This window comes from Crocuta crocuta, unplaced genomic scaffold (assembly GCF_008692635.1).
Source record: "Crocuta crocuta isolate KB4526 unplaced genomic scaffold, BGI_CrCroc_1.0 scaffold73, whole genome shotgun sequence".
Lineage (NCBI taxonomy): Eukaryota > Metazoa > Chordata > Mammalia > Carnivora > Hyaenidae > Crocuta > Crocuta crocuta.
Genome location: NW_027529443.1, coordinates 6,436,856 through 6,464,752, shown reverse-complemented (window position 1 = coordinate 6,464,752; position 27,897 = coordinate 6,436,856). Strand labels below are relative to the sequence as shown.

The following is a 27,897-nucleotide window of genomic DNA, read 5'->3' as shown; positions in this document are numbered from 1 at the left end:
GGTCTCTTGAACAGTTCCAATGGTAGAGCCAGTATGTTATCTCTGTTTTCTCCTGCCCAGATTGGCCTGTGTTCGGTGACCTTGACAACATGGTACCCCGAGACCATGACCATCTGGACAACCACCGGGTAAGTGGGAGAGGGATCTCCTGGTCTGCTCCGGGCACTACCAGGGGCCACAGCAGAGTGCGGATGACTCTCAGCCTCCTGCCCAGGGCAGTGGTGTCCTCTGAGAAGAGCTGGATCCATTGCAGTTTCCGGAGACGGTAGGAGAAGAGGGAATCCAAACTGGAAACAGTGCAACCTTCTGGCAGATGCTGAGCGAGCTCAGCCCTGGTGTGGTTTGGCCACATGCATGTGGACAGCTGTCCTGGGTTTCAGACAGTGACTTATAACACAGTCCAGCGTGATGCCCTCGGGTTGGATAAACAGGACAGGCTTCCTGGGTGACACCACGGAATCTGAAGGCACTGCATTTGCATTCAGGCAGCATATTACAGTGTCAAAAACTCACAGGAATTTTAAGAACAGACTTTGCAGAGATGTCGCCTTTGCCCAGACCTCAAGTGTACTTTAAGCTGCACCTTGGGATTGCCCCCAAAGTTAAAGATCACTCTTGACTGCTTTTCAGAGTTTTTGAGTGGAAGGAAAAAAATAAGCATAAGACACTGTTTCAAGAGTTTGCTACTCTAAGCCTCAACAGCCTGCATGGGGTTTTGTGCTGATAGCTCAGAGCCTGGAGCCTGCTTCAGATTCTGTGTCTCCCTCTCTCTCTGTCCTCCCGTGTTTACACTGTCTCTCCCTCTCCTCCTCCCTCCCTCCCTCTCTCCCTCTCCCCCTCCCCCTCCCTCCCTCCCTCTCCCTCTCTCTCTCTCTCTCTCTCTCTCTCAAAAATAAATAAACGTGTGGGGTGCCTGAGTGGCTTAGTTGGTTGGGCATCCAGCTTCAACTCAAGTCATGATCTCACAGTTCATGAGTTCAAGCCCCACATCAGGCTCTGTGCCTGATAATAAGGGGAGGTAGAAGAGAAGTCCACAGGGCTTCTAGAAACAAGGGCAGAGCCTTTTCAGGATATATAGCTCCTCGGGGTGGAGGGATCCCTGGCCACACCAGAGGCCAAGGATTCCGTTGTATATGTTTGCATGGCTCCCGTCTGTCTAGGACAGTGATCCAGGTTTCACATTTGTGCTTGCGATACCAGCCTTCTTTTAAAGATATATTTATTTAAAATAAAATGGTTTATATATAGAGAAATAATAAGTATTAATTCACAAAAGTTGTTTACCTGGAGCAGGAAGGAAATAAAGTAGGGAGGGACACGCAAGAGCACACAAGAGGTCTAGATTTTTCAATAATGGTTANTGAGATCATGCCCTGAGCTGAAGGACGCTTAACCGACTGAGCCACCCAGGCACCCCCCAGGTGCCCCTTTTTAATTTTCTTTTTAATGTTTTTTATTTTTGAGAGAGAGAGAGACAGAGCATGAGCTAGGGAGGGGCAGAGAGGGAGGGAGGCACAGAATCAGAAATAGGCTCCAGGCTGTGAGCTGTCAGCACAGANAGCCCGACGCGGGGCTTGAACCCACGAACCGTGAGATCATGCCCTGAGCTGAAGGACGCTTAACCGACTGAGCCACCCAGGCACCCCCCAGGTGCCCCTTTTTAATTTTCTTTTTAATGTTTTTTATTTTTGAGAGAGAGAGAGACAGAGCATGAACTAGGGAGGGGCAGAGAGGGAGGGAGGCACAGAATCAGAAATAGGCTCCAGGCTGTGAGCTGTCAGCACAGAGCCTGATGCAGGGTTCCAACTCACAAACCATAAGATCATGACCTGAGCCAAAGTTGGACACTCAACTGACTGAGCCACCCAGGCACCCCAAGTGATGTTTTCTTTTAAAAATAAAAGATTCAGGGGCACTTGGGTGGCTCTGTTGGTTAATCTTCCAACTTCAGCTCGGGTCATGATTTGTTGGTTCATGAGTTAGCTCCCCATCGGGCCCTGCGCTGACAGCTCAGAGCCTGGAGCCTGCTTCAGATTCTGTGCCTCCCTCTCTCTCTGCCCCTCCTCCACTCAGTCTCTCAAAAACAGATTTTTTTTTTAAATGTTTATTTATTTTTGAGAGAGAGACAGAGTGTGAGTGGGGAAGGAGCAGAGAGAGAGGGAGAAACAGAATTTGAAGCAGGCTCCAGCCTCCGAGCTGTCAGCACAGAGCCCAACGTGAGACTCGAACTCATGAACTATGAGATCATGACCTGAGCCAAAGTCAGACGCTCAACTGACTGAGCCACCCAGGTGCCCCTCTCAAAAACAAATTTTTGAAAAAATCTTTAAAAAAACAAAAGATTCAGGCACACCTGGGTGGCTCAGTCAGTTGAGGGGAGATGACTCTTGATTTCGGCTCATGTCATCATCCCAGGATTGTGGGATCAAGCCCCATGGGCTCTGCGCTGAGCTTGGAGCCTGCTTAAGATTCTTTCTCTACCCATCTGCCCCTCTCCCCACTCACTCACTCTCTATATACCTAAAATTAAAATTTTTAAATTAAAAAAAATTTTTTTAATTAAAACTGAAATAATTAAGACCTAACTAAGACAGAGCCAGGTAATAGGTGCTCAGGAGTTCATTTCAGTATTCTCTGTTGCTTTATATTTTTTTTAAATTTATTTATTTATTTTGAGAGAAAGAGAGAGCAGAGAGAGAGAGGGGGAGAGAGAATCCCAAGCAGGAGCAGGCTCTGCAGTGTCAGCACAGAGCCCAGCGCAGGCTCAAAACTCATGAACTGTGAAATCATGACCTGAGCTGAAATCAAGAATCAGAAGCTTACCCAGCTGAACCACCCAGGTGCCCCTTAGTACTCTCCGTTCTTAGCAGTGTGTTTGAAATTCTAATTAGAACAAAGAAGGAAACAAAAGTATGAGCTGAACAGCGATGCAGGTGACATGCAGAGATGGCCAGAACTGGACACTGGTAGACAAATGACTGAAGTTTAGAGATTCTGAGTTATCTAGAAGAATAAAAAATATGCCCGGTTTTGGCAGAGAGCTTCATTGTAGTAAATACTGCACTCGGTGCTACATTTGTGTCCATGAGTCCTATCTCATAAACCAGCCTTTGTTTTTCTGCCTGTGAGTCCCTCTTAATAATAGGACTTCCTGTGGTCCATACTCTGAGTAACACCTCACTTCTTCCTCATAGCCCTTCAGTGTAGGTCCTATCCTGAATCCCCGTGGCAAAGGAAATCGCTGTCCAGGATCCCAGCTGGCAAGTCAAGGCTCAGACGGGAGCCCAGGCAGTCTGGCTTCAGAGCCCAAGCTCTTTGCCATTAGTTTGTACTGTTTCCTAGTCACCCAGTCAGCAAGCACAGAGGGAAGGGGGTGTTAATTGAAGTGATAGGACAAAGGAGAGATAGCAGATGGCTGGGATGTCCAGAAGTAACCACCACTCAGAGGACCACTGAGACCCTAGGGCCATCTTCTCTTCACAGGACTCTGAGAACAGTGGGGACAGCGGATACCCCAGTGAGAAGCGGGGTGAGCTGGATGACCCAGAACCCCGAGAACATGTAAGGCCCCCCCCCCCACCACCAGGGAAATGAGACCAGAGTGTTCTGTTGCCTCATTGTCCAAGGGAATGGAAAGGTGGGGAGGAATGTGAGTGGGTAGTGAGAACACATTAGGTAAACCGATACACAAGATCATTTCAGATAAAAATAAAGGCAGGGCAGAAGGTAAAACAGGGTAATGTGGACCAGCAAGTTTAGTAAGGGGACAAGTATGGGCCATTAAATAAGACTGAAAATGGCTGACAACTCTTAGGAGAGAGCTGGAAGCTCAGGGTGCTGGGTAATAAGCTGGAATGGTGTGAGCGGAAGGGCGCAGCTCGATGTGTGGTGTTCTGGCCTCCCTGGGAAGTGCACCGGAGGACACTGGGGTGGGGGGCTCAGGCAGTGTCGCCACTTAGAGGTTTTACCATGTGCCAGAGTTGAATCTGAGCATCCACACCAGTCGTGCTGGGAGCACTTTGGTCTCAGCTTTGTGACTGCAAGTGAAGACCTGTTATGGGAGCTTTGGTAAGAGGAAGGAGCTTTTCTTGGTGCTTATCTGCCATGATCCTGTGCCTTTGAGTCATTTCCATCCGTGCACACAGGGAGGGTGAGAGGAAGGCTGTGGGCACACCAGCAAATTGGTCCTTCCTGTTACCCAGCATCCTCTCTTCTTGGCACAAGTTCTAGCTGCCCCTCCTAGAGGCCAGACCTGTCCCTTGGGAGAAGGGTCCCTTGGGAGGAGGGTCTCCTGGGGGTGCTGAGCCTGTTCCCTAGGAGGAGAGTCCCCTGGAAGAGGGTCCCCTGGGGAGGGCAGGACCAGTTCTTGGGAACTGCTCTTTGGCTCACTCTACCCTCCACCTCCCTCAGGGCCACTCAAACGGTAACCGGAGGTACGAGTCGGATGAAGACAGCCTGGGCAGCTCCGGACGGGTAATGCGCCCCGAGGCAGCCTTGTCGTGACCACATGCTTTACCTTTGTCAGCCCTTGTTTCTCCTCCCCAGTGTCACTACCACCTGCCCAGGTGCCTCACACACCAGCTAAAGGAAGATTTTGCAAAGGAGCCAGTCCCCTTGGCAAATACTTTTTGAGCCCCCGGCTTGGGTGGGACACTGCGGGATCTGCAGAGAGGAATAGAGAAGAGCAGGATAGCTCATCCTGGGGCGGGGGTGGGAGGGGGCTGTAAGGGCCACAGCTCACATGGTAAAGTAATGTCCATGAAAGTGCTTCAGAGAATTCGTTCATTTACTCACAGCCACCCAATGAGACAGGCTAATGTTATTCATCCCCATTTTACATATGAGACAGCATGGCTCTTCAGCAGCTTCCCCAGGTCACCCGATTAGTGTTTCTAACAAGCATCTCAGGAGCTCATTATCATCAGGCAGATGTGGGAAGACCAGCCCTCGGGAACCTTTGCTCTAGCTGAACCAGAAATACACTTTGAACCGCTCACCTTCTAGCCATTGCGAGTCTCCCATTTGTCAGGTCCTTCCTCCTACTACGGTCACATCTCAAAACCTGCCTGCTCCCCCAGACTGGCCCCCTGTGGCACCTCCTGTGGGAGCCTTCCCTGATTGCCCCAGTAGGCTCAACTCTCGCTCCGTCCAGAACACAAAGCCTTCACCACTTGGTGTTTACTTACCAGCGGTGCAAGGTCTCAGCAAGGTAGAGAGCAGGGTTGTTCAACCGTGGTGCCTTTGACACTCTGGGCTGGGCCCTTCTTTGTCGTGGGGGGTGCCCCGTGCATTGCAGGATGTTTAGCGCACACATGTGCACGCAGCTGCCTGGCTCGGTCCCACAAGGATCTTTAGAAGAGGGTGTCTGTAAGCTGGAACATGATGTGTTTTCCAAACCCATTCCCCAAAGAACCCTGTTGATGCACAGAGCAAAGCCAACTGGATTTGCTGCAGGGTCTGAAGTCAGACTTTTCTGGCCCATCATGTGGGTCACTGGCCACAGAGGCAGCTTATGGTCCAGCCTCCCCAACCAAACCCTGCTTGATAAACCCGACTTTGAACTGCTGCAGTGCGTTCCGCTGGCCTTTGTGTCTTGGTGCTATAAGGTTCCCTCAGTGCGCGTCAATGGGCAGGATTTGAGGGATTAGAAATGGAGCCATGTTTGTCCAAGAAAATTTGACACCTTGAGGGTTCGCCCCCTGCGTCTGGCCAGCCAGGCTGGTGCAGTGGAAGCAGCTGACGGCTGGTGATGGTGCCTGCGTCCCTAGCCCCGCTCTCATTCCCTCGCCTATAAGCCGCCGTGCCCGGTTCCCTCCTCCAGGTGTGCGTGGACAAGTGGAATCTCCTCAACCCCTCCCGCCTCCACCTGCCCAGGCCTTCTGCTGTGGCCCTGGAAGTGCAAAGGCTTAATGCTCTGGACCTTGAGAGGAAAATCGGGAAGTCCATTCTGGGGAAGGTATGGTGATGCCTGCTTCAGAGCCCTTTTCCCGCTGACCCAGAGCCCAGCTCACGCCTCTGCTCCGCTCATCGCTTCCTCCTGCAGGCTGGCTGGGCGGCCCTGGGGTGCTTCTGCCCAGGCAGCTGGGCCAACAGCCAAGTCTGTGTGGCAGGTGCATCTGGCCATGGTGCGCTACCACGAGGGCGGGCGCTTCTGCGAGAAGGACGAGGCCTGGGACCGTGAGTCGGCCGTCTTCCACCTGGAGCACGCGGCCGACCTGGGCGAGCTGGAGGCCATCGTGGCCCTGGGGCTCATGTGCTTGCAGCTGCCCCACCACATCCTGGCTGATGTCTCTCTGAAGGTGAGGGGCGGCAGGGACCCAGCCATGGGTGGGGGGTGGCGGCTCGGTCATCGTCCCCCCCATCCTGTGGGCTTGTGCATACCCTGGTCTGGGGCCAGGCACTGCCAGGGTAGCTGAAACTGGTAGGACTGGGCCGTGCTACTGGGGAACGAGTGCAAGGTGACAGTCGTGATTCCAGGCAATTAGGACATGGCTTGACGGGAGCGGAAGGTAGTGGTGGAAGCAGATGGGAAAGGCCCGGAGGGGGTTTCATGGGCTCGGTGGAGGCTTCCTGATAGCTGGTTCTGGCTGTACCCCTGGTGGTGAGAACAGAGCCCGACGCACAGTACATACTCAACGTGCATTTGTGGAACGGATGAATGGGGTGACCTCTGAGTTAGGCCTGAAAGCTGAGTGGGAGTCAGCCAGGCAGAGTGTGGAAAGTGAGCCGTCCAGGCAGAGGGAGCAGAGGTGACAGGATGGTCAGAGTGGAACTTCATTTGCCACTGATGTGAGCAACTTCTTTGCTGACTCAGATCATGGTTTTAAATACTGAAAAACGGGGACGCCTGGGTGGTTTAGTTACTTGGTTAAGCGTCCAACTCTTGGTTTCAGCTCAGGTCATGATCTCAGGTTCATGGATTCAAGCCCCACATGGGGCTTTGCACTGACAATGTGGAGCCTGCTTGGGATTCTCTCTCTCTCTCTTTCTTTCTCTCTCTCTCTCTCTCTCTGTCTCACTCCCCCTCTCTCTGCCCCTCCCCTGCTCACTCTCTCTCAGAATAAACTTAAAAAAAAGACTGAAAAATTTCTTCAATTTCCTGTGCTAGTCACAACGTAATGGTTATAGACATGCACGCTTGTAAGTTTAATCTGCATTATTTATATTTTCTCCATCCCTTGGTTTCCATCAAGACCATCAAAAAGAATAATCAAAGTCTGATCTGTAGTGGGGTGCCTGGCTGGCTTAGTCAGTACAACATGAGATTCTTGATCTCAGGGTAATGAGTTCAAGCCCTATGTTGGGCATTCAAAGTCCTGTGTTGGACGTAGAGCCTACTTTAAAAAAAACCCAAAAACTAAAAAACGGGTGTCTGGGTGTCTCAATTGGTTGAGCATCCATCTTCAGCTGAGGTCATGATCTCATATTTGGTGAGTTCGAGACCCATGTCAGATTCTGTGCTGACAGCTTGGAGCCTGGAGTCTGCTTTAGATTCTGTGTCTCCCTCGCTCTCTGCCCCTCCGCCACTCATGCTCTGTCTCCCTATCTCTCAAAAAATAAACGTTAAAAATTTTTTTTAATTATTTATTTATCTTAATGTTTTTATTTATTTTTGAGAGAGACAGTGCAACCCAAAAAATTTTTATTTTTAAAGAAACAAAAAAACTCCCTCTGATCTGTACTACTTTCCACTTTCTGTGATGTAAATGCGCCTAGTGTGGCCAATTTCAAGGCACCAATATATCATCACTGAACCTGGATTTGGAACGAAGGTTATGGTAGCACACAATTATATAGTATTTCCATCATACAGATTCAAGAAACCAGTGGTTCTCAGCCAGTCTTTCTGCCATTCCTTCTCCAGGGGACGCTTGACAATATCTGGAGACATTTTTGGTAGTCAAAGTATTGGGGGTGCAATTGGCATCTAGTGTGTGGAGGTCAGGGATGCTATTCAACTTCCTACCATACACAGGACAGCCCTCACAGCAGAGAATTATCTAGTCCAAAATGTCAGTAGTGCATGGTTGAGGAACCCAGAAATAGACGTAAATAATCTGAAGAATATAGGCAACAGTACATCGTAGTTAAAATAACTAGAAAGTCATGAGTTCTGAGATTTGTTGCCTTTGTTTTTAATATAACTCATGTAACTGTAAGTTTATAATTTTTCATGATGACTGTGTTTTACAGTCAGCTTGCAAAATTCCTGATAATTTCATGGTCGGTTCTCATGAGCCCAGAGAGCCAGCTCCAGCATAGTGCTGCCTTTGGCCTGTTCCCCCAGCATCTGCCACAGAGCCTGACACTCTGTGTCCAGAGAGGACGCTCAGAAGGATTTGAGCCTTGAATAAAGTAATCCCAGAGCCTGGCCGAGTGGTGAGGGGCCAGGACTGGAGGAGATCTTGTGACTTCGGGCTGTTTACACAAAGCATTTACACAAACCACACACTCTGGCAGCTTTGTAAAGGGATTTACAAGCCACCTCAGATTCCTCCCTCACCTGTAAGCCTCTCAAAGGCCTTTCTCGAGAGGATAGGCTCTGGCAGCGTTCCCTAGCAGGAGTGTGGATGGACAGAGCTGTGAATGCGGTTAGGACAGGCAGGCAGGGAGGAAGTGAGCTGTGGCCCAGCAGGCTTATGACTTAGCAAAAGAAATGATGGGTGTGTAGCCTGAGAAGCCGCGACGTGCTCTAGAAACACCATCACCCACTTTCTCCAATGCCCCCTTCTTTGAGACTTTTGTTTGTTTTCTTGCTAAGACATGTATCAATTTAGCACATGCTTTTTGAGAGTCTCCAACCCTCTGGGCACTATCCAGTTTCCTGCTCTTATGGAGCAAACTTTTCAAGTGGGGAAGGATATAGTACAAATAATAATTAACAAATAAAAATCTTGCCAACAGAATTAAAAATAACTACCCTTTATTGAGCACTTCCTAAGCCAAGCATTGTTCTACTGTGCTGAGGAGAAAATACCAGGGAATGTGATTGAGAGTGACTGGAGAGGCATCTTGTATTGGGACACAGTTCTGGCTTCAGGGGAGGCTGAGAAACGTAGCCTTTAGCTAGTCAACCATGTGCCAGCAAAAATATGGCAGAGGAGAATGGATATGGAGACAGCTGGTGGTCCCTGCTATTCTCCTTTTTTTTTGTTTTTTTAAGTTTTTTAACTTATTCTGAAAGAAAAAGAGCATGAGCAGGAGAGGGGAAGAAAGAAAGAAAGAGAGAATCTCAAGCAGGCTCCACACTGTTAGCGCAGAGCCTGAGGCAGGGGCTTGATCACAAGAACTGTGACATCATGACCTGAGCCAAGATCAAGAGGCAGATGCTTAAACGACTGAGCCACCCAGGTGACCTCCCCTCCCATACTTCTTGAAGCCTGGCAGTTGAGAACAGCCTCGTGGGCTGATATGAGAGCTTTGGATTCGTCTCTGAGTGGGGATAAGAAGCCATGGGCAGCTTTGATAGAGTGGTGTGACCTGACTTGGTCTTTAAAAGCATCCCTCTAGCTGCTACTATGGGATGGATGTTGGGGGAGCAGAATGGAAGCAGGTGGGAATATGCACCATTGGTGGGAAAATGGTGCAGCCACCATAGCCCCTCTAAAGGCTAAGCGGGAGTTATATGTGACTCACAATTCCGCTCCTAGGTATCTACCCAAGAGAATAAGAACACTCATCCACCTGAAAACTTGTAACAGATGTTCATAGCAATATTATTCATTATTCAGCCAAAAGGTGGAAACAACCCAAACATCCACCAACTGGTGAATAAAATGTGATCTATCCATACAATGGAATGCTATTTGTGATAAAAAGAACAAAGCACCAATATATTAAAACCTTTATGTGAAGTTAAACAAGCAAGTCACAGTAGTCCACATAGTGTATGATTGCGTTTCTGTAAAGGGTCCAGAATAGAGAAATCTCTAGAGACTGAGGGTAGGCTACTGGTTACTCAGGGCTGGGTGGGGCGGGGCAGTTGGGAAGTGACAGTGAAGGGGTATGGTGTTTTGGCTTCTTTTTGGGCTGATGAAGATATTCTGAAATTTATAATGGATATGGTTGCACATTCTGTGAATATACTAAAACCCACTGAATTGAGTGCTTTACTTGGATGAATTGTATGGTATATGAAGTATATCTCAATAGAGCTATTAAAAACTCTTTTTTAAATATTTTTTATTTATTTCTGAGAGAGAGAGACAGCATGAGCAGGGGAGGGTCAGAGAGAGAGAAAGATACAGAATCTGAAACAGGCTCCAGGCTCTGAGCTAGCTGTCAGCACAGAGCCCGAAGCGGGGCTTGAACCCACAAACTGTGAGATCATGACCTGATCCGAAATCAGATGCTTAACCAACTGAGCCACCCAAGCGCCCCAAAAAGGTTTTAAGTAAAAAGAAAAGTTTAAAAAAACTTTTTAAATAAAAATAAAAACTTTTTAAAAATGTTTATTATTTTTGAGAGAGAGGAGAGAGAGCCGGGAAGGAGCAGAGAAAGAGGGAGAGACAGAATCCCCAAGCAGACTCCAGGCACTGTCAGTGCAGAGCCCGATGTGGGGCTTGAATCCACAAACCATGAGATCATAACCTGAGCTGAAATCAAGAGTAGGGATGCTTAACCGACTGAGCTACCCAGAGGCCCCAGAGTAAAAACTCCTTATAACGGAAGCAAGGAGCCCTATTGGAGGCAGGGGATGATGTGGCTCTCTGGAGGAATCAGAGCAGATTCAGAACAGTGAGCAAGAGTGGGTTAACCTTCACTCCTGCCTGCCTCATTTCCATTTCTCTCCCCCTCTTTGGTTCGTATTGACAGGAAACAGAAGAGAACGGAGCCAAAGGATTCGATTACTTACTGAAGGCAGCGGAAGCCGGCGACAGACAGTCCATGATCCTGGTGGCTCGGGCTTTTGACACTGGCCAGAACCTCAGCCCAGACAGGTACTGTGGCTGTCGCTCAGGTGGAGCTGGTGGGAGTCTGGGCCTCAGGTGGGGGCTTCGCCTTCAGGATCAGCACGGAACCGCGTCCCCTACTGTGGGCAAGTCATTTCCTTATGGACGAGTGATCTCCGTGTCTTCATTGTGTGAAATGGGGGTAATTATATAACCTGCATTCCAGGGTGGTTGCGTGAGGGTTCGTGGACAGGACGCCTGTAATCCTCCCTGAGCCTGGCAGATAAAGCTGGACAGCCCAGCCGTTCTGTGAAAAGATTGGCTTTGAGACCAGAGTGGTTGTTCCTAGATGTTAGGATTATGGGTGACTTTTGTTTCCTCTTTCTGCTTTTTTTTTTTTTTTTTTAAATGTTTTATTTATTTCTTAGAGAGAAAGACAGCATGAGCAGAGGAGGGTCATAGAGAGAGGGAGACACAGAATGTGAAACAGGCTCCAGGCTCCGAGCTGTCAGCACAGAGCCCGATGTGGGGCTCGAACCCACGAACTGTGAGATCATGACCCGAGCCAAAGTCAGACGCTTAACCGACTGAGCCACCCAGGCGCCCCTCCTTTTTCTGCTTTTGTTTGTGTTATTTTTCACTTCTGAGAGGGCGAGGAGGGAAGGAAGCAAGCTCCCGCGGAGATTCGGGCCTGGTGTGGGTTTCCAGAGCGGCTCTGAGTCTCCCGAAGGCTCTCCCTCTGCAGGTGCCAGCAGCTCCCAGCTGTCCCTCAGACTGAGGGGCCAAGACTGGTTTCTGCCCTGGGAGGAAGGGTGGGTGGCCCAGCTTCATCCCCACTCCTTGGCTTAGCCAGAGGGAAGTCCCAGAAGTCCCAACAGTGGAGATCGTTTGGGGGAATTCAACTCATAATGGGACCCTTTGCTCAGCCTCTGACTTCCCTGGATCTCAGCTGCCCCTGCTGTCCTCAGAAGCCCGTGGCTTTCTGGACGGGAACAGGGTGGGCACTTTGATTGTCTAAATCTACAGGATTGGAACAGCCTAGAAGTTTCTTCCTCTTTGGCTCAAGATCTCATCTTCCCTCCCTGGGTTTAAGGAAGGTCAGGACTGTGGCCGCGTACTCAAGCTCTCAGTGTCTTAAATGTCTAGATATGTACATCCCACCTCTACTACATATCATGTAGTCCAAAACTTTATTATTTTATATTTATATATATTTTATATAAAGTTCAAAGCTTTATCATATTATTGTTACTGTGTAACAATCACATCCTTCTCTTTGGACTGTACCTTCATATCTGTGATTTTATCTCACTGAGAGCAAGAATCGAGTCTCCAGCATCTCTGTAATCCCAGCACTTAGCGCAGGGCCTGGCTTAGTAGTTGTTTGAATGTATTAACCAATACTTCTCTCTGACACACAGGGGAGGGTTTTTTAGTCCCATTGTACAGATGAGTAAACTGAATTTCTGAGAAATGAAGAGATTTGCCCAAGGTCAGATAGCTAGTAAGTGGCAGAACCAAATCTTGGGTCTTGTCCCCTCTGCTCCAGTGTACTATGTACTGGCCTGCTTCTCAGTGGATTCAGAACTATATAGGCATAGAGAGAGGTTAAAAAACAAAAAAAGACATGACATGACATGCTTATATCAGGCCAAATGCCAATGTATACAGTGCCCATTGATTGCACGGTGGGAGGGGGCTAGAGCTGGGCATTGGATATTTGTACCTGAGGTCCTTAAGATATCTTTGTGTATTTTCTCTTCATGCCTTTTATTTACTTTTTTATTTGAGATGATAATTTGCTGTACTGATTTGCAAGAATTTAAAAAAACTTTTTTTTTTTTCATATTTATTAATTTTTGAGGAACAGAGACAGACAGGGCAGGAGTAGGGGAGGGGCATTGAGAGAAAGAGACACAGAATCCAAAATAGGATCCAGGCTCCAAACTGTCAGCCCAGAGCCCGACGTGGGGCTTAAACCCATGAGATGTGTGATCATGGCCTGAGCTGAAGTTGGATGCTTAACCCACTGAGCCACCCAGGTGCCCCTGATTTGTAAGAATTTTTAAATATTGAGGCTATCAACTCTGAGGCATATGCTTCTTTTTTAAAAAAATTCTTTTTGAAGATGGTGGTCATCAGTGTAAGGAGGGGATGGCATATGTCCCACAGTGACCATTATTACTGGGTTTGGGCCAACTGGTTTTTTATATTTATATAGTTAAATCTATCAACATTTGCTTTTATAGCTTCTGCTATAGTCATTTTCTTATTCTTCTTCCTCATTCCAAGCAGTTCCAGCCTCTTCCATTCAGAGAGTGTTAATTAAGGGCCAGCTCTGGGTAAGGCAGGGCCCATGTAGGCCCACATTTGCATGTAAGGGGTTTCAGTCTTCTTAAAAGTTACCATTTTTAAAAAAATGTTTCTTTTGAGAGGGACAGAGAGTACAGAAGAGAGTGTAAGCAGGGGTAGAGAGAGGGAGAGAGAATCTCATGAAGGATCCATGCTATCAGTGCAGAGCCCAATACAGGACTCAAACCCATGAACTGTGAGATTATGACCTGAGCCAAAAAATCAAGAGTTGGATGCTTAACCAACTGAGCCACCCAGGTGCCCCAGAAGTTACCATTTAATATGGGAAGGAAAAGTCATTGGAGATTTCAAGGCAAGGTAGGCATCCTAACCTCTGGATGTGAGGCCGGGGTGGGGAGCAGGCAGGGAGAGATTAGGCCTGTTTCCTCTTTCCTGTTGAATGCTTTTGGGGGCAATTCTGCTTTGCCTTTCTGGACCAGGGAGCATCAAAGCTGAGGAAGAGTGAGATGATGTAGCTTAGTTGCTTCCAGTCCACTGTTCAAACCCTAGTTTGTCAGGTATGTCACCAAGAATTTTCAAATGATTTCCCCTTTTTGTGAAATAAAATGGAATCAGTGTTATCTCCTAAACACCATCCCAGCCAGCCACTTGTCTACATTAATTCATTGACCAGACATTTAGGGAGGCTGAGCTATTTGCCGGGTCCTGGGACTGCAGCAGTGGACTGAACAAAGTCCCTGCTTTCTTGGAGCTTATGTTCTAGCCGTGGGAAGCCATAATAAGCAAGTGAGTAAGTCAGCAGGAGAATTGTGGAATTATATGATCGAGGTCATCGTAGGAAAGAGTGTTTGGGAATGGTGTCTCCAAAGAGGTGACATCTGAGCTGAGGTCGGGGGGATGAGGAGCCAGGTATGGGAAGACTTGAAGAAAGAACGCTCCAAGCAGAGGGAGCAGCAGGTGCAAAAGCTGAAAAACAGACAGAGTCTGGCATGTTCAGGGAAGAGAAAGTGGCTCAGCCAGTCTGCGGGGTGGCGAGGTTAATGGGCTCTGAGATAGGGGTGGAGCCAGGTCGGGTAGGGCCTCAGAAGAGAGGCCAGCAAATCATTGTAGCTGTTCTTCCTGGCACATTTCACAAGACCCATAGACTTTCTTATCTGTATCTCTCTTTGCTCTTTCCTGATGTGCTATAAATAGTTACTCACATGCTTCATAATGTGCAGTTAGTACACCCCAAGAAAGAGCCCGCTGCCCTGTTGGCTCTGTATTTCATGTTGTTCAGATTTGGTTGGAACCTATATATGCCCTTGGTGGTTTGGCCATTTGTAGTAGGGAGGAGGAGTTGAGGGTGGAGGGGCAGAGCCAGAGAGAGAAGCTGGTTATTCTGGGGAGAGCCCTGTGTTGTGCTGGAGGAGAGCCAGAGCTGGCTGGCACAGGCAGATGGTAAGATGGGGCTGAGTGATTGTTTCTAGCTTGGGTGGTTCTGGAGGCCTTAGTAAAGGGTCCTCCATCCACCTCCTCTCCTACTCGAGTCAGGGCAGATTGGCTGGGATACAAGCCACGGCTAATGCTAGCCCATAGTGTGATTTTGTACAAACTAGAAAAATGCCCCCTTCCTCAGGATACTTTACATCATCTGTTAGAAAAGTGTGTAATATGTATACCAATTTTTAAAAATGTTTATTTATTTTGAGAGAGTGCTATGCAAGTGAGTGGGGGAGGAACAGAGAGGTAGAGAGAGAATCCCAAGGAGGCTCCTTGTTGTCTGCGCAAAACCCAGCTCAGGTCTTGATCTCGACCTTTGACATCATGACCTGTGAGATCATGACCTGAGCTAGCCATATCAAGAGTCAGATGCTTAACCAACTGAGCCACCCAGGTGCCCTGTGTAATATACCAGTTTTGCTAAGGAAAGCTACTTGACTACTGTCTTAATACCTAAACCTACAATGTGAATGACACCCCTTAGACGTGGTAGCACTGGTTACCGTGAGTCATGAATTATAGTTGGCGGCCCCTCTGGGATCCCTGACTTGCCTCTCCTGCTGATGAGTCTCCTTCCTCTGCCCATGGCCATGGTAACATCCGATTTTTCCTTTATATGTCCTGGAAGATCCCGAGACTGGCCAGAGGCTCTGCACTGGTACAACACTGCCCTCGAGATGACAGACTGCGATGAGGGCGGAGAGTACGATGGGATGCAAGATGAGCCTCGATATACGCTACTGGCCAGGGAGGCTGAGATGCTGTTTACCGGCGGCTGTGGGCTGGAGAAGGACCCGCAGAGATCAGGTAGGGCCTGGCGGACCTGCCCCTGGTGTGGGACGGGGTAGATGGGGAGGGATATAATTCCTGTCTCAGTGGGAATTATAGCAAATGCAAGGCTGAATCTCTTCTTTTCAAAAAATTTTTATTTATTTATTTTGAGAGAAAGAGAGCAAGAGCGGAGGAGGGGCAGAGAGAGAAGGAGAGAGAGAATCCCAAGCCGTCAGTGCAGAGTCTGATGCAGAATTTGATCCCATGGATCGCGAGATTATGACCTGAGCCAAAATCAGGAATCAGACGCTTAACCAACTGAGCCACCCAGGCGCCCCAAGACAGTCTCTTCTTTTAGTCTCTTCTTTCATTGGAGGGACGTACCAGCCCTGCATGGCAGGCTGGATACCCATACGGTGCTGGCTTAGGAAGGGGCTTTGTGGAACTGGGATACAAATGACCATTTTTATTTTAATGGCTATATATTAGCAGTTTGCTATTTTTGCAGTTTTAAAAATTGCACTGACATTTTCATCACAACAAAATTCACCATTTTTAAGTGTACGGTTCAGTGGTTTTTAGTATATTCATCATGTTGTACAACCATCACCACTATCTAATTCCAGAACATTTCCAGCACATCAGAAAGAAACCAGGTACCTGTTAGCAGTGACTCCCTCCATTCCTGGCTACCACTAACCTATTCTCTGTCTTCATGGATTTATCTATTTTGGATGTTTCATATAAATGTAATCATACAGTATGTGGCCTTTTGTATCTGGCTTCTTTCACTTAGCAGCTTGTTTTCAAAGCTCATCCACGTTGTGGCAGTTATCAGTATGTCATTCCTTTTTATTACCAAATCATATTCCATACAGATACACCACATTTTGTTTATCCATTCATCAGTTGATGTGCGTGTTATATATGTATTTTTTTTTCTGTTATATAATAAACATACTGAACTCCTGATTTCATAGGTTGAGACTCTATTTAAAAGTTTAAAGTTTTTTTAAGATTGTGTTAAAAAACAGAGCAAATAAGAGGTGTCTGGGTGACTCAGCTGGTTAGGCCTCTGGCTCTTGATTTCATCTCAGGTCATCATCTCACCAGTTGTGGGTTCAAGCCTCCCACTGGGCCCTGCACTGACAGTGTGGAGCCTACTTGGGGTTCTTTCTCTCCCTCTCTCTCTGCCTCTCCCCGTTCTCTCTCTGTCTCTCAAAATAAATAAACTTAAAAAAAAAAAACTAAGCAAATAATGCAATTCGATAATCCCTTATTTGAAATTTCTAAATCCAAAAATCTCTGAAAACCAAGTCTTTTTGTACACTTTGCACAAATTTTCTTGGAAACAAAAATCTCTTCAGAACTGACATGAAGCTGTTTATTATCTTTATTTCTTCTACTTTATTTCTTCTGCTTTCATGCTTTCCCTAATTAGGCCTGTAAAAATCCTCAGCCTGATTCTCATTGGCTCAAATGGAATCACCCACCCACCCCTAAGCCAGTCACTGAGCTCATTGAGATGGTTTATTCTGATTGGCTGTGCCTAAGTCTGGATGTCTGATTGGCTATGTTTAGGTCCCTAAGACCTGGTGGGAATGGGGAGGGTGCTTTGGTTGGCCGGGCTTGAATCACCTGCCTACCCAGTTCTCATGCAGGGTGAGGGGAGAAGAAGTAGTTTGGGTTCTTAAAGAAATCTTAGGGTACTATTCCCAGGGAGGGGTCTGGGTCATAGGCCTGGCAAAAACAACAGGTGGTTCACCTTTTTGTGCCCCACTTTGCTCTCCTTCAGGTGACTTGTATACCCAGGCAGCAGAGGCAGCAATGGAAGCCATGAAGGGCCGGCTGGCCAACCAGTACTACCAGAAGGCGGAGGAGGCCTGGGCCCAGATGGAGGAATAGCTTCCCAGGAAAATCACTGCTGGCCAATCCCAAGCAAAAGGGCTAAGCGCAGGGAGGGGAGGGGGGAGACATTATTTAGTTTTTTGGAGAGGGTGGGGGTGGGGAAAGGGGCAAGTATTTTTAGTGTATTATAAATCAACTTTTGTATTTCATTTTTTGACTCTTGAAAATGTCTTTGTTATTAGCAGAGACACTACAGCTGTCCCTTAGGGCAGCATTTTAGGGAGTGGGGACTGAGAAAGCAGCCTAAGGAACCAACCTATCGTGTTGAGCTGCTTCTTTTTTTTTTCTTTTTTGGTCATGAGATTTAATAAAGTGCTTTTTGCTGCCATGAATGAAAACTGTTAGCGCTTTGGGCTTTGCTCACCAGCTTTTTCAGGCTGTACTGAAATGAAATCTCCGGCTCACAGAACTTGTTTCCTGAGTTGTGATGGGGGAGGTAGAGCTGCACATCTACTTTCCACGGGGTGTGACTTATCACGACTTAGTGCAAAGCCTTATTTCAAAGTATTTGGACGCACACATAGCGTTGTTCTGTGGATGTGAGATTACACAGTATCCAGGGCCTCTTCTGCTGTGGGCGAAGGCCTGCACGCTGGTCATTGGCTTCTCTTTTAATTTCCTTCCCAAATGCAACTGAGTTTCTGGAATACAGCCAAATTCCATTTTTCAGCATGCTTTCTAGAGTGGGCTTTATAAAACAGGTTTGATTTTGTATGCACACATTTACTACCTCTGACTTCTCCATCAGCTAGTGTGGGAGAGGGTGCGCCTCAAACCTTTTACTGACCTTTTAAGGTCAGCAATTTGGAACTTTTTTCTGAGAGGATACAGACTCCGCATCTCAGAGGCAGCATCAACGGCATACCTGAAGCATCTGTGTACAGTGTTCCTCTGTGTTTTCTTAGCGTCTGACGTTTGTATGTAGAATCTGTTCCCCAGGCCCTGTCCTTGGCATTTTCTGCTTGAAGCTAGGCTCGTTTTCTTGTAAATTGCAGCTGTACTATTTCAGCAGCAGCCCCTTGAGATTTATCTCAGATGTTTGAGAATGAGAGGGCAAGAACTATAAACACTCATTAATTCCAGTAGTTTCCCCAGGGCCAGGCTATGGCTCTCTGTCTTTAATGAGCTTTCCCTTTAAAAGGAATAAGATTTGATATCAGTCTGATTTCAATTGGTGTATGAAATAGCAAAGAAAACACACTGCTTTGATCAAGCTCAAGTGCTAAAGCAGCCTCTCTTCCTATGTTTAAAAATGGAAACATAAAAATAAAAAAGCAGAATGTGACATACAAACCATTCTTATCTGTCCATTGAAACAGGTCTTTCAACACAGTACTGTTAAGAGCTGTGGAGTTGGGAACCTGTGCGGCCATCGGTTCGAAAGTTCAGAGTGTGCCCTAAGGGAGAAAATTAAGCAGACTCAGAATGACAAAATCCTTTAAACTACCTATAAATTACAGCATCCCTCATTTTTGTGTATGGATACACCACAACCAGCTTCCCTTAACAAGTTGGGATTATTCACCCTTTTTTTCCCTATTTGCACCAGATCAAGAAGTTGGCTTGCATTAGGGTTTTTGTTTGTGTGTTTTAAACCAGTGCATAGAGTTAAATTGCATATGGTGAATGTAAGGGAAAAGCAACTTTAATGTGACTTGTCTCTTAACCTCCGTTAAAGGGCCAGATAGTAAATACTTTAGGCTTTGTAGGTCATATGGTCTCTGTTGTAAGTACTCAGCCCTGCTGTAGTGAAGAAACACCTATGAACAATACCTAAATGAATGAGCTTGGCTGATGTTCCAGTAAAACTTTATTTACAAAAATAGCCTACCTGGGTAGTAGTTTGCCCACGCTGGCACTAATCCTTGACTGAGAGTTAACTACAATATGCCCTGAAGGCAAAAGCTATCTCAAGTTTTCAACTTTCAGTGCTCAAAAACACAGGTCATTGACATAGAACAGGCCCCAGTAAATGTGTGAGCAAATGGAGAGCCAGGCCTAGTCACAGCACCTGATCTGCGGCTCTGATTCTTCCAACCAGTTAATGATTTGTCTTCTGAATTGGCTTGAACTGCCACCCCTCCACTTCCACCCACCCACTTCTATGGCCTTAACTTAGCCAGCTTCTCTTCCAGAAGGCTGGAATGGCCTGGATATATAACTAAGTATATGCTTATTAAACACCAGTGAGAGTGAAATGATATGCAAGATGCTAAGATCCTTCTGAGCCAGTAAGAGTACTTATTCCACCTTCAAAACCTAGTTTTGTGCCTTCTAAAGCTGGTTAGGGCTCCCCCCCCCAATAAATTCTGGGCATGCAAAAACAAAAGACAAAGTACCCCAGGACATTCCAGCCCAATTGGGAAGTCATCAGAGAGCATCTTGAAGTGCAAGAAGCAAGTGAAGGTCCAGGAGATTCTCAGAGTCTGTGACATAATCCCGTATCTTTAACCATAGACAGAAGAAACCAGGGTTCTGAATGGTAGACTCACAGTGGACCTGGCTGGTTGGCAGCTAGTGGCAGCTAGGATTTGAAAGCTACTTGTTATTTAGAGGATCCTGGGAATGAAATTTAAAATTAGACTATAATGTAATATCCCTTTCAGTTTTGCTGTAGTTTTGTTTGTTCATTTGTTTAAGCAGGCTTTATGGATGTTAGAAGGAAAAAAAATGCCAAACCCCAGTGCATCTGAATATCCCTTCCCTTCCCCTCAGCTGAGGCACTGTGGGAATTTATCATCAAATGCAAACTTGGGGAACCAAGCCAGGTAAATTACCCTTGTTCCTGTTTTAGTGATTTCTTTTCCTTTTATCTCAGCACATTTGGCTGCAGTACTAGACATGATTTACAAATCAAATGTTTACAAAGGTATATGCGACTTGTGTCGGGGGAGAGGGAGACAAAATATGCAGTCTCTGTGTGGATTGGTGCCTGTTACTCATGTTTCTAGTCTCAAGGTAACCATTTAACCTAGCCCAGGTGGACACTGGGTAGAACCCAGAGAAGTAGCTTGTGTTATAAATTTACTTTTGCGTATGTATTAAGTTCCGTTTTGTCTCTTCAAATAAAGTGGTTTCTTTCCTGTCTCAAATTCAAATGTCTCCTAGTAACAAGGGATGAAGTAGCTGCCTGGAGGGCTCAGGCCCCATCTCAAAAGAGCAGCTGTGATACAGCTCCAAATGATCATCACCATGGGAAGTGTGGGCCCAATGTTGCCCCCTTTTCCAATTTTTCTATAGCTGCTGAAACTGGATTTGTCAATGCAAGGCCTCCTGATTTTTAATATTTCTAATAAATTCTAATTTATTTTTTAAAAATGTGTCCATATTTTAGATTTGGCCCATATTCTGTCCTTTTGTTTTAAAGTATGTGAACCTCGGGGCGCCTGGGTGGCTTAGTCGGTTAAGCGTCCGACTTTCGCTTAGGTCATGATCTCGCGGTTCGTGGGTTTGAGCCCCGCATCGGGCTCTGTGCTGACTGCCAGCTCAGAGCCTGGAGCCTGTTTCAGTCTGTGACTCCCTCTGTCTCTGACCCTCCCCTGCTCACGCTGTCTCTCTCTCTCTCAGAAAAAAAAAAAAAAGAAATTTGAACTCATGCATAAAAGTTGAAGTCACACAGGCCCATTTGCTCATCAGTCCCCACCAAAATGACAAGAAAGAGATTTTCTTTCTTTTTAAAATTTTTTTAATGTTTTATTTATTTGAGAGAGACTGCAAGTGGGGAAGGGGTAGAGAGAGGGGGACTGAGGATTCAAAGCAGGCTCTGTGTTGACAGCCCCAAGCCCCATGTGGGGCTTGAATCCCCAAACTGGGAGACCATGACTTGAGCCAAAGTTGGATGCTCAATTGACTGAACCCCCCCAGGTCCCCCAGGAAAGAGATTTTTTAAATGTCATAAGCCGATGAGTCTGAAAAGCAGAGACTATAACGGATGAGCATTGAGAACGCAGCCGCCCCCAAGGGCTGAGAAATTGGCACCAGGAACCTCTGGAAGGGGGAAGGGGAAATAAAATGGGGCTAAAATAGAGAGTCAGTTGAAAGACTTAAAGTATCAAACTGCTAGACCAGCTCACCTCCCCTGCATAGCCAGCTCGCTGCCTGTCCATCACCCCGCAGAAGCCTGTGATGCCGGGTACAGGAGTGTCTGGTTCTCTACAGAAAAGAGGGTTAAGTGGAAGTTTCCATATTGGAGGTAGAGGCTTCACCAGCCACCTTTTCCCCACTATGCTTCCAGATGCTGGCTGCTGACTTACACTCCTGGCAGAAGGCAGATAATTGGGGGGGGAAAAAAACGACAACTTGACAATAAACTATTTGTAATAAAATAAAAAAAACAGTGAATAAAAAAATAAAAGAAGGCAGATAATTGGAGAAATCTCTAGGGAATCTGAAATGAACTACTTCTAGATACTTCCTCCTAATGAAGCAGGCCAGAGGGAGCACCTCACGGGAGAGGCCTTAGCCACGAAGCCCCATCCACATCCACAGGAATAGCCAGCCAAAGATCCGTATGTAAGAATCCATAAACATTTCATAGAAAAGACACCAGAACAAACCATCTTGGAGGAAACAAAATGCAGGAAGAAGGAAACCTTAAGAAACAAAAAACTATTATTAATTTCCTTAGATAAGATATTGCAGGGGTGCCTGGCTGCCTCAGTAAGTGGAGTGTGCAACTCTTAATCTCAGAGTTGTGGGTTCAAGCCCTGGGGTGTAGAGATTACTTTAAAAATAAAAACTTGAAAAAGATACTGCGTCCATAGAAAGAACAGATGCACTTCTAAAAATTCACACAACAAAAGAGCGTACTCTTTTGGACATGAGTAATTTTGGAAATTGAGCGTACTCTTACAGACATGAGTAATTTAATAAAAGAGCTGGAAAGTAATGGGGATCTCCCAGGAGGTGGAAGATGGAAAATGTGAGAGAAAATACTAGAAGTCAGAGGAACAGACAAGGTGAGCTGTACAACAGTTCCCCAATGGAACACTTAAAATTGTCATTACTTTGCTTTGTGGAGAAATTAGCTAAGGACAGCCCAAGATTACACATAGTTTTTTGTTTTCTTTTTAAGATTTTTAAGCCAGGTGCCCCTGTATGGATAGTTTTTTAGTGATCTTTTCCTTGTCCATTTAAAATTTGGGACCAGAATTCTAAGATCTTAATTTCATTGATGAGATTTTCACATAGGCTTTTAATAGAAATTAAACTTGCAGGGCACCAGGGAGGCTCAGTCAGCTGTGCCAGGCAGCCTAGAGCCTGCTTTGGATTCTGTCTCCCTATCTCTCTCCCTCTCTGCCTCTCCCATGCTTGTGCTCTGTCTCTATCCCTCAAAAAGAAACATTAAAAAACACTTAATAAAAAATGGAAATTGAATATAAATATAGTTGTCACTTTTACTCAATTATATTTGCCATGTGTTGATTAAAATTTAAAAAAGTGAGGGGTGCCTGGGTGGCTCAGTTGGTTAAGCATCTGACTCTTGATTTCAGCTCAGGTCGCGATCTCACAGTTTGTGAGTTTGACCCCTGAATAGGGCTTTGCATTGATGGTGTGGAGCCTGCTTAGGAATCTCACCCTCTCCTTCTCTCTCTCCCCCGCTCGCATGTGTTCCTAGTCTCTCTCTCAAAAGAAATAAACTTTAAGAAAACAAAAATAAAATTTAAGGGAGTGAACTCAGTCCTACCAGCATACCAATCCTTTAGCAGTAAGCAAAGGAACCTTCCAGAGAGGTTTGGTTTCTTCCACCTTGACGTACTTATAAGTGTTTCAGATCACCAGAGGGAACTCATTAAGTCTGGTTAGGACCGGATCTGGTTTTTTGTTTGTTTGGTTTGGGTTTTTTTGTACCATTTGAAGCATCCACTTGTTTTCCTCCCTACACACTTCTTCTTTCTGACTTAATGTGCATTTTCAGCTTTCTCAATTATAAACTAAATTCTAGAGAATTGGAGCCCTTAATATTAAGTAGTACCTGTTAGAAAAAAGAAGTGTAATAGACTTAAAAGAAATTTTTTTAAAAAGTCTAGGGGCCTGAATTAGGAGTTTGAGAAAGTAGAGGGGAAAGCATCTTTTCAAAAAATCAAGAATAATTTTCAAAAAAAAAAAATAGTTTTCAGAACTGAAGGACGTGTGTTTTCCAGAATAACAGGGCCCATCACTACCTAACACAATGGATAAAATTAGACCTATGCCAAGATTCATCTTCGTGAAATTTCAGAACACCGACGACAGAGGATCCTGGAAGCTTCCAGAGAGAAAGAACCAGTTTCATACAAAGGCTCGAGAATCAGAAGGACATCAGACATCATCTTAACAGTAACATAGGAAGTTGGAGGATGATGCCTTCTAAATTCTGGAGAAATTGCTCTTAACCTACACTCACATGCCCAAACTATCAATCAAGTATAAGGGTAGAATAAAGGCATTTTCAGACCTATAAATTTTCAAAAAAATGAATCTTTGATGTACTCTTTCTCCAGAAGACACTGGAGGATTTGCTCCCTCAAAGGAAGGCTAGTGTGTGTGGGAATAACAAGAAGTGCATGGGGTCCGGTGCCGTATTGAGGCAAAATCAGACCCTCAACCGTGTAGGATAACCCCAACATGGTGGGTTTGCCCTAAACTTAAAGTTTACAACACTGTGGGGGCACTTGGCCTGCTCAGTCAGTAGAACATGCAAATCTTTCTTTTAAAAAATTTTTCTTCTAATGTTTGTTAATTTTTGAGAGCTAGCAAGAGAGAGAGGGAGACACCGAATGTGAAGCAGGCTCCAGGCTCCAGTTGTCAGTACGGAGCCCAACACAGGGCTCCAACCCACAAACCACGAGATCATGACCTGAGCCAAAGTCCACCACTCAACCTACTGAACCACCCAGGTGCCCCAGAACATGCAACTCTTGATGTCAGAGGTCCTGAATTCCAGCCCCACGCTGGGAATAGGGTTTGCTAAAATAAAAAAAAAGTTTACAGGCTTGACAAAGGGCTATGGGAGAAATGTCTTCAAGAAGCTGAAGCAGTAGAATACTTTATATGTGTGGCAAGGATAGACAAGCTGAAGTTGAGTTAGGTACGAACCCATAGAAACTAGATATATTTTTCATAGGGTGGTTGTTAACTATAAAGTTTTTCCAGAACAGGAAAAATAACAGTTGAGTGTATAGCTAAGCTTGAGCTTAGTGCGTGGCATTTTACTAATTACTGCACAAATGAAAATATAATATGAATATTTGGAGGGCTGGGGTCAGGGAATATTTGTGATCATGGAATTAGGGATGGTTAGAGTTCAGTTCTTACCTTATTCGTGACTGGTAGGAAACCAGTCAGGAATGCCTAAAATGGGGTGGGAGGAGACAATATAGTATGTTGTTTAGACATTCGGAAATAAACATCAGAAGAATCAGCCAAAAGTTGAAAGTGGTTACCTGGAGTGGAAGGGACAGGCAGGCAAACAGCTGGTTTTGATAACAAGCTTTATAGAATTGATATACACATCCACTTCTTTGATTAAAGAATTTAAAATACCCACTAAGTTGGGGCACCTGGGTGGCTCAGTTGGTTGAGCATCTGACTCTTGATATCAGCTCAGATAATGATCAAATGGTTTGTGGGATCAAGCCCGAGTAGGGCTCTGTGCTGAGATCACAGAGCCTGCTTGGGATTCTCTCTCTCTCCATCCCCTGCTCTCCTCTCTCTCAAAATAAATAAAACATTTAAAATAGAGGCACCTGGGTGGGTCAGTCAGTTAAACGTCCAACTTCGGTTCAGGTCATGATCTCACGGTCAGATCCCACATTGGGTCTGCTGACAGCTCAGAGTCTGGAGCCTGTTTCAGATTCTGTGTCCCCCTCTCTCTCTGCTCCTTCCCCGCTTGCACTGGCTCTCTCTCTCTCAAAAATAAATATTTAAAATAGAATATCCAATAAGTTAAAAACACTAAATTAAATTTGCCAAGTTAAAAACTCACTATAGTAATTAACTATATTGAACATCTACTATGTTTTATTGAATCTACGACACCATTGATCTTAAGATATACCATTACTTTATGACTCAGTAAGAAAAGAAACACTGAAAATAAACCATCTGCTAAAGATCATAGGATGCAGGTCAATTGTAGAGATATTAAAATGTGAATAACAAGTCTTAGAAACGATATACAGTATGTCAGACTTTGGGCTGCGCATATACAGTTATCTCTAACTCTGCAACAAATGTCAGTATTATGACCATTTCACAGATGAGGAAAAATAGGCTTAAAGGGGTCATGTTGCAAAAGCATTTGCCAAGAATGTTTTAGTTAATCAGGAAAGAAAGTTGTGTACAGCTGTGTAGCCCAATCAGTTGAGCATCAGATTTTTTATTTCCGCGCAGGTCATGATCTCATGGTTCCTGAGATCCAGCCCCAAAACAGGATTTTCTCTCTCCCTCTGCTTGGGATTCTCTCTTCCTCTCTTTCTGCCCCCCCCCCCAAAGAAATAAACATTAAAAACAAATAAAAGAAGGAAAGGTAAAAGTTTGAAGATCAGATCTGGTCATAGTTCCAATAGTTCAAACATAAACAATGCCACCTGCTGCTGCTGTTATTGACTACCAGCATCTTCCCAGGACACCAGGAGTGTGTTTGCAAAACAAAAATTTAAAGGAATTGAGGAAGGGTGCCACCACCAGCAGAGCCTGCAGCGTAATGTGACTCAACACAGGACATCTCAACTTAGGTGGGCATATGAGTGGCCAAGGGGTAAGGTTACCACATGCCCCAGTTTACCAGGGAGAGCCCTAGTTCACTCCTGTGTCCCAGTTTTCCTTCCAATTAAGCATTTGTTCCAGAAAAAAAAAAAGTGCTCGTGCACCGTGGCTAAGGGTGTATGCTCTGCACACGATTGAAGTGCATCTTCTGCAAGAACAAAGTTCCTTTGGGGGAGGGCCGGGTAATCATGTGGGTTCCTTGGTGGTAGTTAACTCTACACTGGCTAACTTTAGCAAAGAAGCAATTTGGGGGGAAGGAAGTAGCTTTTAACAGAAGGGAAGGTTACAGAATAAAAGAATCAGGCGTCAGAAAAGGAGGTACCCGGGTGAGTGTGCAGAGCTAGGAAGCAGAAGGTTAACGGATCGTTTGGAAGTTCAGTCTATCACCCTGCTATTGAACTAAACCTTCTGGTATCCAGATTCAGATTCCCAGGCTCAGGCCTCTGATTGATCCAACTGGGTCTTGTGCCTGCCCACTTAGCCCTGTGATGGATTGTTCCTCCGAGACCACAGGGAGATTTCCCCAAAGGAAGAACAGTATTGGAACCAGAAAATGGGGGAAAGGATTCTGGGAAGGCAAAAACAACAAATTCCCACCCAGACAGAGTATTCCCTTTAGCGAGGAAGAGGAAAAGGGCCTTGGAGATTAAAGGAGAGTGTTGAAGAAAAGTTTCAGGTGGTTTTGTGACAAGCCTATGTCAAAATTGCATTACAATCGTGCTGCAAGAATGCAAGAGTGGGTCCAAAGATTCATATTTAGTAGGAAAATATTCAAAAAATGTACTTAATACAGTATCACTTATATAGAGTAAATTGCATAATCTGAAGTGTACAACTTGATGAACTTTGGACATTTACAGCATTCCGGAAAGCTCCCTCGGGCCCCTTCCCAGGCAGCAATACCCCCTCCCCCCCGTCCACTCCATCCCCACCCCACACAAGGTGACCACTCTTTTGGCCTCTATCCTGGTAGACACATTCTATAGGAAAAGAATGATTAAATTGAAAAGAAAAAGAATGTGCAGTCTTACTGAACATTCACTATGCTCTTGACTGACAGATGAGAGTCAATTAGGTGGGTAGAAAGCTAGCTTCACTGTACAAATCTGAATGCTATCGAATGTCATAAGAAGAAGCTTAAGCATTTTATCAGGAATCTTCTTTTCTTTCCAGAAGGAGATTTGTGTAGAAAGGTTTGGTCTCAGTCCAGATTTGGGATAATTTTCCTTTTATAGGAGCAAGAGAGTGAAGAATGGAGGGGTTCCAGAACTGAGCCCCCATGCCCATCCTCACTGCGCGCAGCTGAGGGTTTATGATATAGAGACAGCCAGCCTCCACCTGACAGTCCCTAGTTTGCGGGTGGGGGTTAAATGGGTAGTGTTTGATCTGTGGTGCTTCTCCCCTCCAGCTGCCCCGTTAACCAGGGGCGGAGAAGTAGGCACACCAACGGATAGTCTAGGTTTCAGCCCTTCTCTCCATCTCCCTACTTAAAGCTGCTGGGACTGATTCTGTGGGCCCAGGAGTTCTGATGCAACATTTTGCTTTTCCTGCTTATTAGTTTCACACCTCATTCTCACAGACAGCTGTGTAGTAGGGCTGTGAGACTGCAAGAAACTCCCAGACGGAGGCCCTGGGCTCTGCCTTTCAGAATTGACCTGCATCTGTGCAGCTCCCTGTTAAATACCCCCATCCAGGATGTACTAATAGGGACAGACGTGAATTGCTCCAGAATGTTCTGTCAGAAATATCTCTAGCTTCATTTGAGCCCCTACCATACAAGGCG

At 45.8% G+C, this 27,897-nt stretch overlaps 1 protein-coding gene across 2 annotated transcripts in view; it reads left to right on the top strand.

The window, feature by feature from the left end:
- Nucleotides 1-17,411, top strand: part of EEF2K (eukaryotic elongation factor 2 kinase) — a 72,192-nt gene extending 54,781 nt beyond the window's left edge. For both annotated transcript variants that reach the window (XM_077760515.1, XM_077760514.1), the window contains exons 11-18: nucleotides 61-128; nucleotides 3,484-3,561; nucleotides 4,411-4,473; nucleotides 5,822-5,956; nucleotides 6,111-6,299; nucleotides 10,816-10,940; nucleotides 15,316-15,494; nucleotides 17,254-17,411. In XM_077760515.1, the coding sequence (XP_077616641.1) occupies nucleotides 61-128; nucleotides 3,484-3,561; nucleotides 4,411-4,473; nucleotides 5,822-5,956; nucleotides 6,111-6,299; nucleotides 10,816-10,940; nucleotides 15,316-15,494; nucleotides 17,254-17,363 (947 nt within the window). In that variant the 3' untranslated portion in view covers nucleotides 17,364-17,411. The remainder of the gene's footprint in view (nucleotides 1-60; nucleotides 129-3,483; nucleotides 3,562-4,410; nucleotides 4,474-5,821; nucleotides 5,957-6,110; nucleotides 6,300-10,815; nucleotides 10,941-15,315; nucleotides 15,495-17,253) is intronic.
- Nucleotides 17,412-27,897: the final 10,486 nt, after the last annotated feature.